The 16,325-nt window shown below is 43.7% G+C and overlaps 2 protein-coding genes across 6 annotated transcripts in view; one reads left to right on the top strand and one right to left on the bottom strand.

Moving 5' to 3' along the window:
• Positions 1 to 12,481, top strand: part of arhgef25a (Rho guanine nucleotide exchange factor (GEF) 25a) — a 54,090-nt gene extending 41,609 nt beyond the window's left edge. For 2 of the 5 annotated variants that reach the window (XM_050065549.1, XM_050065551.1), the window contains 13 exons: positions 2,216 to 2,340; positions 3,007 to 3,073; positions 3,500 to 3,603; positions 3,841 to 3,910; positions 5,459 to 5,548; positions 6,117 to 6,209; positions 6,660 to 6,710; positions 6,821 to 6,898; positions 7,028 to 7,219; positions 7,493 to 7,673; positions 8,542 to 8,771; positions 9,026 to 9,160; positions 10,465 to 12,481. In XM_050065549.1, coding sequence (XP_049921506.1) covers positions 2,216 to 2,340; positions 3,007 to 3,073; positions 3,500 to 3,603; positions 3,841 to 3,910; positions 5,459 to 5,548; positions 6,117 to 6,209; positions 6,660 to 6,710; positions 6,821 to 6,898; positions 7,028 to 7,219; positions 7,493 to 7,673; positions 8,542 to 8,771; positions 9,026 to 9,160; positions 10,465 to 10,590 — 1,542 coding nt within the window. In that variant the 3' untranslated portion in view covers positions 10,591 to 12,481. The remainder of the gene's footprint in view (positions 1 to 2,215; positions 2,341 to 3,006; positions 3,074 to 3,499; positions 3,604 to 3,840; positions 3,911 to 5,458; positions 5,549 to 6,116; positions 6,210 to 6,659; positions 6,711 to 6,820; positions 6,899 to 7,027; positions 7,220 to 7,492; positions 7,674 to 8,541; positions 8,772 to 9,025; positions 9,161 to 10,464) is intronic. The other 3 variants (XM_050065550.1, XM_050065554.1, XM_050065552.1) reach the window with 3 other exon arrangements.
• A 958-nt stretch (positions 12,482 to 13,439) lies between these two features.
• Positions 13,440 to 16,090, bottom strand: sp5l (Sp5 transcription factor-like). The gene is made up of 2 exons (XM_050065143.1): positions 15,667 to 16,090; positions 13,440 to 15,270 (listed from the first exon to the last, which is right to left on the bottom strand). Exons 1-2 carry the CDS (start codon positions 15,718 to 15,720, stop codon positions 14,233 to 14,235), a joined length of 1,092 nt encoding a protein of 363 aa, XP_049921100.1. The 5' UTR covers positions 15,721 to 16,090; the 3' UTR covers positions 13,440 to 14,232.
• Positions 16,091 to 16,325: the final 235 nt, after the last annotated feature.

Below are 16,325 nucleotides of genomic sequence, written 5' to 3'. Positions count from 1 at the left end.
TATATATGAGACTGAAAACCACTGATAACACCCCTTCAATTGAGTGATAACATACAAAGTGGGTGATGTAAGTGTGTTTGTCGTTGGCATAGCACCATATGTTTGATTTGTGCCTGCATGTTTAAGTATTGATGGGCCCTTTGAGTCTGCTCCATTCCAAAAATAAGAAATTGCCGATGGCAACGCTGGAAATTTAAAAACACATCAGCTTCAAGCATCATCAAATATTACTCAACAACTGGTGTTAAAAACATCACACGTAATGCCAGACAGAGTCACATTTCTTTATATGAAAATCTCTTTAATGGCATTTAAGGTGTTCTAACAGTTAGTGGTTTGTTAGTGCTTAAAGCAGCAATGCAGAACTTATAATAATACATGTAAAATAGTTAAATAGATAAATATAAAATGATAAAATAAAGAAAAAAGTTTATGATTTATTCATTGTGCTCTGGGGCAAGAATAAAAACAGCAGAAGTTGTAAAACTAATAACAGTTGTTTTATTGTAAGTCATTTTTTACGTGAGACTTAAAGCCTAAGATTTTATTACCCAGACACTTGTTCAGACTTTGAGAATAAATATGTTATTACAATTTGTTCCTGCTCTTGATTGATGGAATTGTTTGGATGGATTTTATTTTAAGGTCTTACACAAAAGCATGACTTCGGCTGTTACTAAAACTGTTGTCAGGTTTTTTTTTTTTCGTGGGCTTCTGAGTAGAAAAACAAAACTTGCAACAGAGGGAGACAAGGGGGGAATTTTTCCTGTGGGCTTTGCCACAGCACATCTGGAAGTGATCAAGGAGCCAGGAAGACCTGTCAGCCAGGCTGGAGCACTCCTAGCGGGGCAAGACGAGTTGGGGGAGCAAGGGTCTTTATGGAGCCTCTCTGTCTCTCCCTACACCCCTTTCTCTCTACTTCACTTTGTCTCTTTCATTATGTTTCTCCCTCTCACACACATCACTGTGACAGAATAGAAAGCTCACAACTTGTAGACGTCAACAAGTTTATCATGGAGATGGCAGGTGAACAAATTGAACTAGGCCAGAGGGGAAGAGGAGAAAGTTCCGTAGCTTTTTCAATTTGCTTAAATGTCTATCTATCCAATCTATGTATTTATTTCTCTACGGGGCGGCCGCCTGCAAGGGGTGTCTGAGGGCTGTCTGCGGTGTGTGTGCAGGTTTGTGTATGTGTTTAAGGTGGGGAGGTTCTGCTTGACTAGGGATTTAGGTGAAGACAGACGGCTGCTCCTATAAGTTTACACAGTCGGAGAGTGAATAGCCTAAAAAGAAATGGTTGAGCAGCGTGGCTAAAAATAGATGGATGAACTTTGTTGGTGGATATAATTGTACAGAGACATGGCACTGAGTCATTTTAGGGCCATATAATGGGGACAAGTGTGCTTGTTGTGCAAGAGAAATGGGTTACACAAACATGAGGGTGGTGTACATGTATCCATTGAGTTAGTGATGATTTTAGTCGTCAGCGGCGTGCACAATGACTCTATATTTGCACCATGACCCCCACAGGAAATGATATCAATTCCAGGAAAAAGCATGAAAAGGAGGTCATGTATATAACGCCTGAACACAATCGATTAGATCAGAGTAACCTTGGGTTTATCCTGCATGCATCTCTGTTTGCACTCTTTACTCCAACAAGGAAATACTGACATAGATGTTGCTGTAGCACCTGCAGACACAGAAAAAATACTGTGATGTATTTACATGCGGGGTTGAATGCTCAGGTGGCAAAACAAGAAAATAGTAATTTACACATAAGTCAGAAACGTAATAGCCAGCGGGCATGCAGTAAATGTATTCCTCTTCCTCTGACGCAGAAACTCCATCAAGAACCTTCACAGCTGTATTTGTCATCTCCTACAGCTATGGAGCCTGTTGCTCCTCCAACTCTTTATCTTTTAATCTCTTTCCCTCCATCTATCTGTGGCTGATGTGCACAGCACGGATCATTAACGGTGACAATCTGAATCTGATCTCCTTATCATCCAATCTCTGTTCCTCGTGTCTCTCTGCTCTTTCTGGTCACCTTGGCAACCTGCATCATTATCATCTCTCTCCTGCTCTTTATCTCCCCTTGCTTACTTTATTCCTGGCATGATCCCCATTACTGCCACTGGACCTTTGATAAACAGTTTCTCTGTCTGTCTGTCTGTCTGTCTGTTTGTCTGTCTGTCGGTCTCTGCCTCCTCAGGACACTCAGTCCACCAGTGTTTTGCCAGATGACAGCGGCTCTGTGCTGATGGACGACACCTCCAGCCAATGGTCAGCTGCGGCCGACACTGAGGAGGAGAGGAAGAGTGCCTTAGAGAAAAGCATGTATGTGTTTTGTCAATGTAAACAACCAAACTCATATTAGCTCAAGTATGTGTAACAGTTTGTGAAACCTATGACTCTAACTCACATCGGGCTCACCACTATAGCGAATTAAATTAAATGAAAATAAACTATTCCCTATTTTTCTGGACACCCCCTGGTTGAGATCCACTGTTATATGTACGAGTTAAATAGTTGTGTTGACTTTATTAGCAGTTGCTTATTTCAGCGGCTCTCATGTGTCCAGACATCCTTACTTGAGTCATGTGACAACTGAGCCATCTCCATGACAACAGAACAAAACCTGTTGCCTGATGAAGACTGTTAGATATAGTTCAAAGCTCTGAAAAAAAGAAGATTTAAGATTATTTCTTTAAACTTTTCTTCCAGGGTAAACTTTCATGCTTAAAATTTGCATGCTTGCTGATTTTTTTTTTCATTGAAAGTGTACCCATTGAACACTGTCTTAGTTTTCCTTGTAAAGAGTAGCACATCACATTTCCAGGAAACTTCCTACAAAATTACAACATGCAATCACGTCCTTATTAGGAGAATTATAAGGCAAACTGGGACCTGTAAAATAAAGTGTTACTAAGATTTTCGCTGTGTGCAAAATAACTTTGCTAGCATAACTCTAACACTAATCCTGCCTTATTTGTATGGTCACAGGTATGTACTGAAGGAGCTCGTCGAGACAGAGAAGCACTATGTGGTGGACCTGGGGCTCATAGTGGAGGTAAACCTCCCAGTCTGCCAGCTAAGAACACACAATCTGCCCTGACAGAGAAGAAGGAACTTAGTCATCCACCCAGTCTGTCAGAGAGAGCCCTAAATCCTTATCATCACAATTCCTCCACTTTCCTCCACACTTTTGTCTGCCTCCATCCCACCGTCTCCAGTCTTAAGCAGATTTTGTGAATTATTAGCTTGAAGAGTATTATGTTGCATGGCAATCCATCTCCCAGGTGCCTTAAATAGCTGGAGATATTTTGGTTCAGAGGAGAATTCTTGCCATGTTAAAGTTAATAAAAGCTCAGTAATAGCGGGTGTGTGATTGTTGCGGTGTGTTATATTAATCTAGCTATATTTACTGGTGTTATTCTCAGCCAGGTGTTGGTTTTTGTGGGTGTGAACAGACGTCAGCTCTGTTGTTTCCTTGCAGGGCTACATGGCCACGATGCAATCCAAAGGTATACCGGAGGACATGAAGGGAAAAGACAAGATCGTTTTTGGGAACATTCACCAAATATTTGACTGGCATAAAGAGTAAGTCTCTAATTTTTTTAATGCATTTGATGTGGAAAATTTTTCTGCTTGTTCCAGTTGCATTCAAAGAGAAAGACAAACAGTGACTTGCAGAGTATTGTGTTTGCGGCTGAGTGGTGGACAAAGGAACAATAGGTCAGGAGACAAATCTGACCTTCCGTTTTGGGGATGACTGTGCTTACGTGTGTGTGTGTGGCTGTGTGTGTGTGTGTGTTTGTGTGTGTTTTCTCTCTGTAGCTACTTCCTGGGAGAGCTGGAGAAGTGTTTAGCAGAGCCAGAGAGGCTGGCTCAGCTCTTCATTAAACATGTGAGTATGACTACCGTGTAGGCACACACACGCGCACACACACACGCACACACACACAAACATCAGTGGAAGTGAGTCTGCTTCCTTGTGCTGTTTGGTGTGAGGGTAAATAGAGCTAAGAAAACATTCAGAGCTCCTGTTATGCTCATGCTATACCGTACCTCTCTCCCTTACTCTCAACTCTGCCAGCGTCTCTCCTTCCACTTCCCTGTTACTGATACGTCTCAGTCCTGGCTGTGTTTTTACAACAGTGCGCACGGCAAACACTCACATACACACAATGACACACTGGCCCATTTCCAGTCTGGGCTGGACCGGTCAGGAAACACCAGGGGAAAAAAACAGCCAGAAAAGACAACATGAATAAGGCGAGAAATAACAAACTTGCAGCTCAGCCTCTTTGATATGAAGGCTTTATTCCACCCAAAACGGCGACCTACTTCTTCCTACATGTCCTGGCGCAAGAATGAAGCAAAGCGATGCATGCAAAGAAAGATTCACTGTGAAGTACGTTGTTCTTAGAATAGAATAGAGCCTGAGCCAGTGCGGGGTCACAGGGCTGATATGGGGAGCAAAATTAGATTTATATATATTGGTTAAGTGGTGGCACATGCAGACGGGGCAGACATGACGCGTAATTTGACCAACTTGTCTTTGCTCCTTCTCTAAAGATGATTAAGTGAAATGTCTGTGTCTCTCTTTTGCTATATTCACTGTGTGTGTGTGTGTGTGTGTGTGTGTGTGTGTGTGTAGCTCTTTAAACAATTCAATAAGGCTCAGCCCACTGGATAATCAACTTATAAAGCCTGCGGGGGAATAAAGAAACTTGTAACTAAATCTAAGCACGGTGTCAAACTGTGAAAACAAGCAGACTGGGAACGCGGCCCTAATGAAAAGCAGAAAGCCCAATCTGCTTTTAACAAGAGCTGTGTCACCAATGTGCAACATGTGTGCTCACTCCCACACACATGCAACATATAAACACATGTAAACATGCAGCCACGCCGGCACATTGAATGCTGGTTAGACAGATACGCATATATTTCACATTCAGCCCTCTCCTGCAGTGTTACACGATGTCCATATTCAGGTGGAGCAGCTCACTGGTCTCTAGGTTACAGAGCCGTGCAGCTTGTTGCTAGGTACAGCCTTATATCCGCAGTCTCTAAAAGGCTCCGGTTACACTGAGGGTAACCTGGGTGAATTATACATAACCTGATCCTCATCTACATGTAGCTCCATTAGGACTCTGGGGACTGCCACATCTGCACTCCCATGCCAATTAGTCACAGAAGAGTAAGCGCTAACCAGACAGAGTCGGCTTCAAAGGACTCCGCCACAAATCATTATTGCTCTGCGCTGAGACAGCACCATTGTTGTTTTCTAACAGTTTCGGGGGTATTTTCATTTATCTGTAATGCAATTAAAGATATGTTGTTTCAGATATGTTTCTCTCACAGTGAAGTCTTTTTCATTTTGTGGCTCATTTATGTCAAAGGTTCAGCTGAATGATTTTGTAGTGAGATGTTTGTTTGGCTTGTGATGCAGGAGAGGCGTCTGCATATGTACGTTGTATACTGTCAGAACAAGCCCAAGTCGGAACATATCGTCTCGGAGTATATTGAGACTTACTTTGAGGTGAGTGCCTTATTTTATGATTAAACAATCAATATTTACTTATGTTTATGTCTCTAAATGTCAGAAATAGTGAAAAAATGTTTAGCAAAAAGGTGACCAACAGTCTAAAACCCCAAAATATGACATTTTCAAAAATGGATTCTCACATTTTAAAAGCTATAGCAAATGTTTGGGATTTTTATATAACAAATTTAAACAGTTATTCAACTATTAAAGTTTTTAAACTTTTCAGTTGAATTACTTGTTGATTCAGGGCAAACATGTGCATGCCAATGATACGCTGGTCACCTGCCACTCGGGCCTGTAGTTAATAAGGCCTTTAATATGCATGGATGTCTAACTGTTCCTATACTATATATTATACATGTGGGTGTCTTTTCAGCTGCCATTTATTATTCAGATTGTAATCAGTTCCCTGCCTTTGACAGCAAACAGAAGACTATCAGGCAAACTGTATAGTCCCTGTGATATACAGTCTTAGAGGGATTACACTGGCCATTAGCTGCCATGTTTTATGCTGTCACTGTCATGTTAACTGGCGTCTTGTCGTGTCCGTCTCTGCTGTCAGGAGCTGCGGCAGCAGCTGGGCCACAGACTGCAGCTCAACGACCTGCTCATCAAACCTGTCCAGAGGATCATGAAGTACCAGCTGCTGCTCAAGGTGAAAAGCAGGGCACTGCTGTGCTGTTGATCACACACCAACACACACACACATACACACAATGTGCAGCTGTCTGACACACAGCAGGGTCAGTCACGCTGTTGTAAACATATAAGCATGCACACAAACACACACACGCACACCCCTCTGTGCAGAAACACTGATGATGTATTCAATGTCTGCTCAGGCTACTTTCCAGCTGGAGGAAGAGGCAAATGACATAATAGTTTCTTACCAGAGGATTTAAACAATCATAAGTAAAAAGCCTTTGAAGATGACCATAAAATGACATCCCTTGCATAAAACTTTGTCTAAATTTAAAACTTTGCCCTTTGGCATTCAAATGAAAGGTGGGTTCAACACCCATAAATACTCCTCCAGATGTCCTCACCTTACTCTGAGCAGTAAACCTGGAATGCTCTGGTGACCATGCTGTGTTTATTTGAGCAGGACTTCCTGAAGTATTACACCAAAGCTGGGATGGACACGGAGGAGTTGGAGGTGGGTGTCCTGATTTATAAATATAAGGTTTATAGTGATGTTCCGTGTGTTTAAAGTCATGTTTTTTATTAGTATTCTTGGTAACAACCCCACTTTTGTCTTTCAAACAGAAAGCAGTAGAAGTGATGTGCTTTGTGCCAAAACGTTGCAATGACATGATGAATGTGGGCAGACTACAAGGCTTCGAGGTACGTCTCAGGAATTTAAACCATCCTTCAAAGCCTTCAAAACATTTCTCATGCCAACTATTCAGCTCAAGAAACTCAAACCGTAACCACTTCCTCGGTTTGTTATGTTTATCTTTGCTGTGGTACCAGGGGAAGATCACAGCCCAGGGCAAACTGCTCCAGCAAGACACCTTCACTGTGACGGAGCAGGACAGTGGTTTCTTGTCCCGAGCCAAGGAAAGACGGATCTTCCTGTTTGAGCAGCTGGTCATCTTTAGTGAGCCAATTGATAGGAAGAAAGGTTTCTCAATCCCTGGATACATCTTTAAGAACAGCATCAAGGTGAGCACCTGCTCTGCCTCATTCAGCTCAGATCAGCTACACAGGATGTTTTAGCAAAATAGAACACCAAAATAATGAGAAAATACATTTCACTCCCAGGTTAGTAGTTACACAAGAGATTTCCACCACACTAATTTCTGCCTCAATCAACACATCTTACATAATCCCAGAGCAGGGACATTTTAGAGGCTTGCATGTGTTACTGAAGTATTTAACAAGCAACTTGGCAGGAAGGTCTCCTCATAGATGCTAATCAGATGTGATATGTTCCAGGTGAGCTGCCTGGGGGTGGAGCCCAGCGTGGACGGCGATGACGCCCGCTTTGTGCTGACGTCACGCAACCCCGACGGGAGTGTGGTGCGCTTCCAGTTGCAGGCGTCCTCCCCGGAGACCGGCAGGGCCTGGGTCAATGATGTGGTTCAGATCTTGGAAAGCCAGCGCAACTTCCTGAATGGTAAGTGCGCCCAGATCCATAAATCATGTTTCAGCTCGGCATTTATTGACTTTGTTGTCAGCTCACAGTTGAATCAGTGTTAGTTGAGATGAGTGTTTTGTTTGACCCTGCAGTCTTGGGCTATGGAAGCCCATTGCAGCCAAAAAAAAAGAGAAGATAGGAATCTCAGAATTGACTTGACCTTTTTTTTTTTTTTTTTTTTTTTTTTTTTAAGTCCCGTGTGATTAGGGTGAACACTGTACTGCACCTGGGCACGGCATGCTGGTCCACTTGAAAAGGTGGTCTCGAGTACGGTTCATGTGTACTCCAGTACGATACACAGAGATTCAACACCATCTGCACCGAAACATGAAGTCGACTGCTATTTAACGTGACCACAATGAGTTTTTAACCAGTTGCGAAACAGTGTCATTTAATATTAGTGGCTTTATATAAGACAGCAGCGCAGCCTGCCGCTGACAGACCCAGCTCCAGTTTTGCTGCCACCTTCAATCTGCAGTTGGAGAGCTCCACACTTGACAGCAGCAGCTTTTCCTCTGGCCAGGAGCAGAGCTTCGCCTTACTGCTCTGACAGTCCCCGCTGATGATGGTTCCCGGGGCAACAGTGTCCATGTGTGGCGTCTTTTTCTACACTGTAGCACCACAAAATGTCATGCAGATGATGACACAGGTGTACCTGGGTACGGAACAACATTACTGATGGGAAAGCTGAGCGACAGTTGGAGGAGGTTGTACTCAGGCACAATACGAATTTTTCGTTCCTACTATGAAAACGCCCGTAATTCTAAAAAGCTACATTTTCACAAGATATATCAAAAGATATATCTAAGCTTCATAAGAACTGTCTCTGTTCCTCTGTGTCTTTCAGCCTTACAGTCTCCTATTGAGTACCAGCGACGAGAGAGCAAGTCTAATAGCCTGGGCCGCAGCATGAGGCCCCCTCTGTCTGCCGCCAGTGCCCTGCGGCCCCACTCCTCCGCCTCTATTGACCGTCATAAGCTGCCCTCCCTTCACTCTCACAACACCTCCCTGCCCACGCTCTACCTGCCCAGCCATGGCCAGGGCCAAGGACCCAGCGAGACATACTCACTGCGGGACGTAGGTTTCTTTAGCTGTCTCTTCCTTCTGCCTTACATACTGTACAGCGACACTGTTCTGCAGTAACTGCCCACTCAAACTCAGTATTTCTATTTCTGAAACACCTAAGACACCACCAGGCCTGCTTTTCTCTAAAGCTTTTTTGGCTGCGGCACTGGTCTGTCGCACAAATGGGATAATAAAAAACAGCAAATGGTATTGTGTGCATGCACTACAGTGTTGGTGAGTGACCTACCTGTTATTTGCATCTGCAGCCCACTGTGGTCCAGCCATGCCCTGCTGACCCCCACACTGTTTCTCCGTCACATGTCCAACTGGGTTTCACTGATCAGCCAAACTGTCAAGCTGTGTCAAATGGGCTGTACACACCCACCACACAAAGTGCACAGGTAGTGTATATGCATGCTAATAGAGACACAGCTGTCTAAATGGGGGCCTCAGTGTTACATTCAGAATGTAATGGTTTTGCACATAGCTGAACATGGTGCTCCTGGGCTGCATAGCAGTCATTATTCAACACCAACATTGGAAAAAATTAATGACAAAACAAGCCACAGGAAGCTAACCACCGGGGAAATAATGGGCCATTGTAAAACGACTAACAATAATTCCAATGTGCTCATTACGGGTAATTAAAAGATGAAAGACTTTGGTAAATGGTAACCATTTATTTAGACACATACAGTGAAGGGATTTGTTGAGTCATAAGAAGAGTTATTTCTCCCCCTGTTGGATGAAAAAGGAATCAATACAAATCTGGATGTTTCTGAAGGAAATGGATTACAGTGTTAGTTGTACTTGTTTCACTTAGTTGAATACAAAGAGGGGAAATTCCCTCGTCTCAGTGATATACACAAAATGTAACATTTTCCATTTCAAGCCTGTCTGCCCTCACTTTGAGGTTTTAGCCATCTGGCCGGTCAATAATGGGAGCATCCTGTTGTTGGGCTTTACATTACCATTAGCGACGTCTCCCTCTGTCATCACTGGGCTGTTGTTGACAGGCCAGCAGTTGTTGTTTTCCAGCTCTCTTTCTGTTTATTCAGGCTGGATAGGCTTGGTACATAATAAACAGGAAGCAGGCTGAGCCAGATGAGGATGTCAGAGAGATGCCTATCAAAGGCAGATAATCGTTTCACATACTTGTGCTGGGCCAGCGCATTTTTAGACTGCAAGTGTAAATGAGAAATAGCTGATATTATAGGTTTCATTTCTACTGCTTTAGTTTGGTATAAAGTGAAAAAACAACTGGCAAAACTTTTGTACACCTGTAGGTTAACAGAAGAAGACCATGGGCTGACTATACAAGAGCAAAGAATCCAGGCACCATGGCGTGCATTTTGTATATGATGTTTTCTGTCTATATATATAGGCAGCATACTGTATGGTGCCATAATGATTTATTTAAGGAGTGGCATCAGTCTATAGTGTGACCTGATTTGTCCAGATGGGTCATACAAACTATTTAAGATGGTCTTTCCCTTTGACTTGTAAAAAAAAAAAAAAAAAAAAAAAAAAAAAAATGATGAAGGCCTCTGCACTGAAACATTGTTCCCCATAATGTATCATTATTCCAAGTGTAGGAGACAGCGTGCGGAAGTTCTTTGCTCTTGAAAGTAAACTTTTCTTAGTAGATAAGTCAAAACATAGAAATACTTTCTATCTGTGTGATGAATGTTCCCTCTCTCCCCAGCAGAGAGCAGGAGAGGGCTGCCGAAGAGGTCAGGCTACTGAGGCTGGGAGCCAGGCTCCAATGTCGGGCCCCTCAGCAGGACGACGCCCCAGCAACCTGGCTCAGCTGGCCGAGGATGACCTATGAACTCTGATGCTATCTGTCTCCTGGGTCAGGAGGACAGCGGCTAACGCCACAGCTGTGGAGACAAGAGGACTTGTCTACTGTGTGTATGCCAGGCTGGACCCTTACCTGGTTCAGTCATGATTTCTGCAGGACAATGAAGGAACCTGAACATATGAAGGAATTATGGACTATAAAATCACTTTGCTCCTGTTTTTAGAGAGCCATTCAGTGGGAGGTGGTGAGACTTGGCCACCTCGAGAGTACATGAACAGCACCCAGTGGGATGTTACTGGGCTCAGTGAAAACACTCAGTGGACACTCAGTGTTATGACAATTTCTGCTTTTTACCTTTTTGAGAGTTTGTATACCATACTCGTCTCTCTTTCAAAGGGCAAGGGGAATTTGTTTGAAGAAATATCCATTCCTAATTGGGGCGGTCACTGGAGTTGCGTGTGTGCCTGAGTGTGTGCAACTAAGTGTGGATGTGTTTGAGTGCGTGAGAGTGTGCAAAGAGTGGCAGTGGCTCCTCTTGTACCCTCTGGTAAATTCCTAGATAATGTTTTTTTTTTCTTCTGATGCCCCATTGTGAAGACAAGGACAGCTACATTAATACATTTTGTCATTCCCCTGCTGACAACTGCTGTTTGTGTCGACAAGAATGGGAAAGGCAGAACACTTGATGTGAATACGCCACAAGGACTTTACTCACTCGAATTTCAACTGAAAGTGAAGAACTTTCTTTCTTGCCACAGCGTTGAGAGCCCCGGTGTGTTCTCTTATTCTGTTTGACCAGCCCTCGTTTGATCTGGACAAAAAAGGCGTGAGGGAGCCCCCTGGAGGTTCTCTGTGGGTATGACGTCACTTCGGAATACTTTTTTGCTCTTTGGGCAACTCCAGAGGAGTTGCGAGATACAGTAGGTGCATTCAAAGGGACTGCTGTGCTGACCCAAAGTGTTGCATGCAACATCTCCTTGGTGATTGACTGACACGTTGCTACTTTACACAGATCTTTCTTTCCAGGCCGAAGTGCAGTGCTTGTGGTTTTGGGGACACTAGTCCTTAAACGTGCATTGGTTTAAACTAATATGAATTGTTTTATTAGTCCACTGTTGTCATGTCAAGGCTGTGCACCATTTCTATAATCTCTGTTAGCTTTTGCCCTCATGAACTAAATACTGTACAGTGCATACCATAAAGGCAATCACACATTTCCACTTGTAAGATGAAGAATGGGGGGCGGTATGCCAAGAAGTGTCACTGTTCCAGTTGGTTAAAATGAAGGATAATATGTTGCTGGATAAACAGAGTGATGCTGATGAATCTGCATGCTCCCTCTTCCTCAGACAACAGTGCCAAAAAAACAAAACAGCAGCTCACCACTCAAACGTTTCATGCTCGTACTTATAGTTCAGTTTGCCACTACTCTTACAAAACAACTGTAGATACCTGTGTTACTATCTGGATTGTAACGCCTGAGTGACAGCAAGAGGAGAGCGGAGTAGAAGGAGGCGGCTATCCTGTCAATATCAGGTCAGTTCTTCTCCGTGGCCAGTAGAGGTCCCCACAAGGCTTTGACTTCCAGTTAGATCATACAGCTGCACCAAAGATCAATAGGCCTCATATTTCAGTGTTCACAGTGAAGCCGAAGCTGCTCAATAACCTGTCCCGAAACACAATAATAAATGACACAAAACAAACTGATAGGTGAGTGGAAGCATCTCACAGGATCCATCTGCAGTTAATGTGAACTGGCGTGTGTTCATGGGAATTACTGATCAGGCAGTTTTGCTTCAATAATACCACTACAGAGAACCAAAGCAGGACATAAAACCAGGAGAGGGTTGGTTAATGCCATGTTTGACTGTGTAGAAACTGTTGTATCATATCAAATAAAAAGTGACTTTTTGAAACAGAGTGCAGTGTTTGTGTTTCTCTAAATGAATAATCTTCTCTTCTGTTGATTTCTTATACTGTAAATGTTTCTAACCCCTTATAATGATTAATACTGTTGCCCTTACTCATTCTCACAGTGTGCTCTTTCTTATTAAATTAACTATAGTGCAAGTATAGATTTTTTTGCTTTAGACCCCATGGAGGTCCTCAGACTCCACATTTGGGAATCTTTGACGAAGACAAAGGCAAAACATTTTGCTTGCTGTGACATCCCCCGTGCAGAAAGTTCAAACAGGATTAAAAACAAAGAGAAGAAACCCCTGGATGAGCAGACATCTGGTTGGCTGGCCTCTTGAATAAAGCCCCATTCTGGGCAGTAAAGCAGGGCCGATCGTAACACAGCTGTGATATATGGAGGCTGGGGACGGAGGGGGGGAGAAGGGGGTATTAACTTTCACAAGGGTGCAAAATCAAAGGGAGTTCCTGTCACCACTGAGGGGGTCTCAGCAACAGGGGTTCCATTCACAGGGAATTCCTCTCCACTGCCCTCTGTTGCATCTGTTGACTCAATCTTCTCCATTGAGAGAAAGAAAACACTCATTAAAAGCCACATGACTGTGAACTTGATTGCAGCAGGCGAGACAAACAGCCCCATCAATGGATTGAGTATTTACTTTGAGGTGTGAAAATCTTTGAACAGCCCACCATGTTAGGGCTTCTTTAGGAGCTTCTTCCTTCACACCAGCAGCACAAAGAGCAGCATTTGTATTCTGAATGCAATCAAATTATCATTTAAATAAAATGTTAGATCTTAAGGAGCTCCGGGGGCATCGGGAATTCACACATTTTCTGAATGAGCTAAGAGGAGTTAACACCATTGACTCTCACTGTCAGTCATATTAGATATTCACTTCACAATCAGTCGCCAAGGTGTAAGAAAATAACATTATTAGAAACAGGGAAATTGTTTTAGCAAGGACAATGTTTATTAAAATTTACATGCGGCCATAACCCCAATAAAATTGTTCATGATATTTATACATAATTTACAAAGACTTTAAACATTTAAAATGTTTGCTAATTTGGAGCAATGGTGCTTCACATTACTGCTTAAGAGCAGGCGAGATAAATCTGTAGATCAAAGACTTACATTTCAAAAAAGATCACGACCTTGAAGCTGACAAATTAGGATATGTTTTTGGAATAAAAATCTAATTAACAGCAACAGAAACATCTTTCCATTCTGAACCTGTTTTCCAGCGAAGAAATTCTAATTTTTATACAGCAACCTTTAGCTGTACTAAGGCATACATTTATTTTGAACATGATAATAAGGACAACATATTAAGGATAGCCTTCGCTCAAGCCACGTCCTTCACATGGATAAAATATTTACAAAATGAACGCTGAAAAAATTTAGATTTTCACATCAGTTGCAATTTAAACAAATCTTAAAATTGTTAAAGGCATAAAACCAGTTTGTGTGGCGTCTTGGAAAGTACACTGAGTTCAGCCAAACTGTCACAATATCACTGAAAAAGGCTTCAAGTATTCTTTAAAGGTGCCTTGCCTCAAACAGGACACAATAACTTTGATTAAAAATGGTCTCTAAATATATTTTTATGGTACTACTTGAAGTCAAAAAGTAGGGCTTTGACAACAGAAGATGTTCGGGGAGCTTGGTGCTCACCTTCTAGTGCAAACCTATGGCAGTAAGTGTAAGTCACACAGTCTGTTCATTGTTGATTTCTGAATGATGGAGCACAAAGATTACTCTCTCTTGATGTTGGTGAGCAGAGGGTCCGTGCTCTGTGAAGGCGGCCCAGACCGGCTCTTCCTGGTCTGGTGGGTCTTGACATGTTTGGAGAGGTGGTCACTCCTCATGAACCTCTTGCCGCACTGCTGGCACCCAAAGCGCTTCTCACCGGTGTGTGTACGGAGGTGCCGCTGTAGCTCGTCTGAACGGGTGAAGCTTTTACCGCAGAAGAGCCAGTTACAGATGAAGGGCCTCTCCCCGGCATGCCAGCGCAGATGTGCCTTGAGGTGAGAGGTCTTCTTGTACACTTTGCCACACTCTGGGATGTGGCAGATGTGCAGTCTCTTCTTTCCAAACTCTAACCCCCCGCCATTCGCCTGGCAGTTGGGGCACTTGCAGCGGCGGCAGCGGCGTGTGGAGCTCAGCAGGCCCTTGGAGGTGCCTTGGAGAAGAGCAGCTATCTGGGGCTGGTGGCCCAAAACCAGCTGTCTGCCTATGGAGAAGGGATGGTTGGATGGGGTCGCATTGGTTTGGGGTAGGCTCCACCATTGTTGCCCGTCGTCCACATGGCCTCCAGGCAGGTGATGCCTGGCTGAGGAGTTCTGGAGGAAGCTGGGGAAGTTTTGTCCCACACTGTTGTGCTGAGGGTAATAGGGGCCAGTGGCCTGCTGCTGCGAGGACAGCACTTTGACAGGGGAGAGTTCAAAGGAGTAGGAAGACGGAGGTTCGGCTGGAGGGGTGAGAGGCAGCTCATGGTGGTGGTGATGATGGGGGTGATGATGATGGTGACCCAGAGCAGGCTGCATGTGTCCAGGGAACTGCACCTTGGGCACCGTGAAGGTCATCTGGTGTGTGCTGAGGGCTGTGCTGGGTGCCATGTCATTGCTCCAGAGCTGGAACATTCCTGATGTGGAGCTGACAGTGCCTTCGTAGGGGAACTGGGAGCCTTCAGAGCCCATTGTGCCTCCCACCTGCCAGGCCTGGCTACAGGTGGTGGCCAGGAAGGAGAGGGCGTTGGGTGCTCCCTCTGGAGAGGAGCTGGGCGTCCGGTCCTGTGTAGCCATACACAAACACACATAATGAGACACATTGAAGACAACATTAAAATCTTGATTGATATTAATAAATGTTTTTTTCCTTACATGATCAGAAAATGTTCTGAATTTGGCACTTTATATTATCCAAAAAAGTTTAAAATAATTATCAATTTTTAACATTTAATTTGTTTTCTTCTGATATTTTTTAGTCACCTTGACTGTTATCCCTATTTTTAAAAATAATTTTACCACTATAACAAGTTTAATTGTCTTCACACAGACCCCCCAAAACAGGTGAAGCATTTATTCATTACGCACAAGTTGCGTATTAATGAATTGCAGCTTTCGCCGCCATTAAATCAGGTAATACATCCGCGTGCAATGCGTCAAAATGATGATTATACAACAAACCTGTAAGAAGGTGTGCAAAAAGTTGTCAGTCCTTTGTATCGCCAGCGCAGCCATCTGTCCTCGCGCTCCTTCTCCACGCACCTGCAACACAAACTGCGCCGAGAGGCGACGACGCACAAAGTCTAAACTAACAGCTCGGAGCGCAGAAGAAAGAGATGCTCACATTCGGGTCTCGGATGACTCAGACAGTTTGGCAGAGTAGACTGGGAAATCCCGCGTCATTCATGTGTCCCTCAGTCCGCGAGGTAAGTATTTTAAACGTGCTAGCAGTCCAGATAGTTTGGCGTTGAAACAGCCGAGGGTGCCCGTCTGAAGTTAGAGGCAGAGAGGCGCGCAGTAAATCCTTGCGATCATCTCAAAGGCGCCTGAGCTGCATCTTCTCTTTATAGAGAGAAAAGATCCTCTCAACGGGGTCTCCAGTATGATGCAGGAGAGCCAGTCAATAGAGAGGAGATGTGAGGGAGGAAGGAGGGGGGATTGTTAGGTGAAGGGGTGGGCTACTCATAATTTCACTCAATTTCAACCAAATGCTGACCCCAAGAGCTGACTCCTCCTACAATTGTTCTGAAAAAAAAAAGAGCTTTTCCTTTAATATCTACATTTAGAGTATCTATTTGAACTTCTCTGGACACCCCATGTTACCTTTACAGTCTTTAAAT

This window comes from Epinephelus moara, chromosome 16 (genome assembly GCF_006386435.1).
Source record: "Epinephelus moara isolate mb chromosome 16, YSFRI_EMoa_1.0, whole genome shotgun sequence".
In the NCBI taxonomy this organism is placed as follows: domain Eukaryota; kingdom Metazoa; phylum Chordata; class Actinopteri; order Perciformes; family Serranidae; genus Epinephelus; species Epinephelus moara.
Note: the sequence above shows the minus strand (reverse complement) of the source record. Positions and strands in the feature narration are given on the sequence as shown.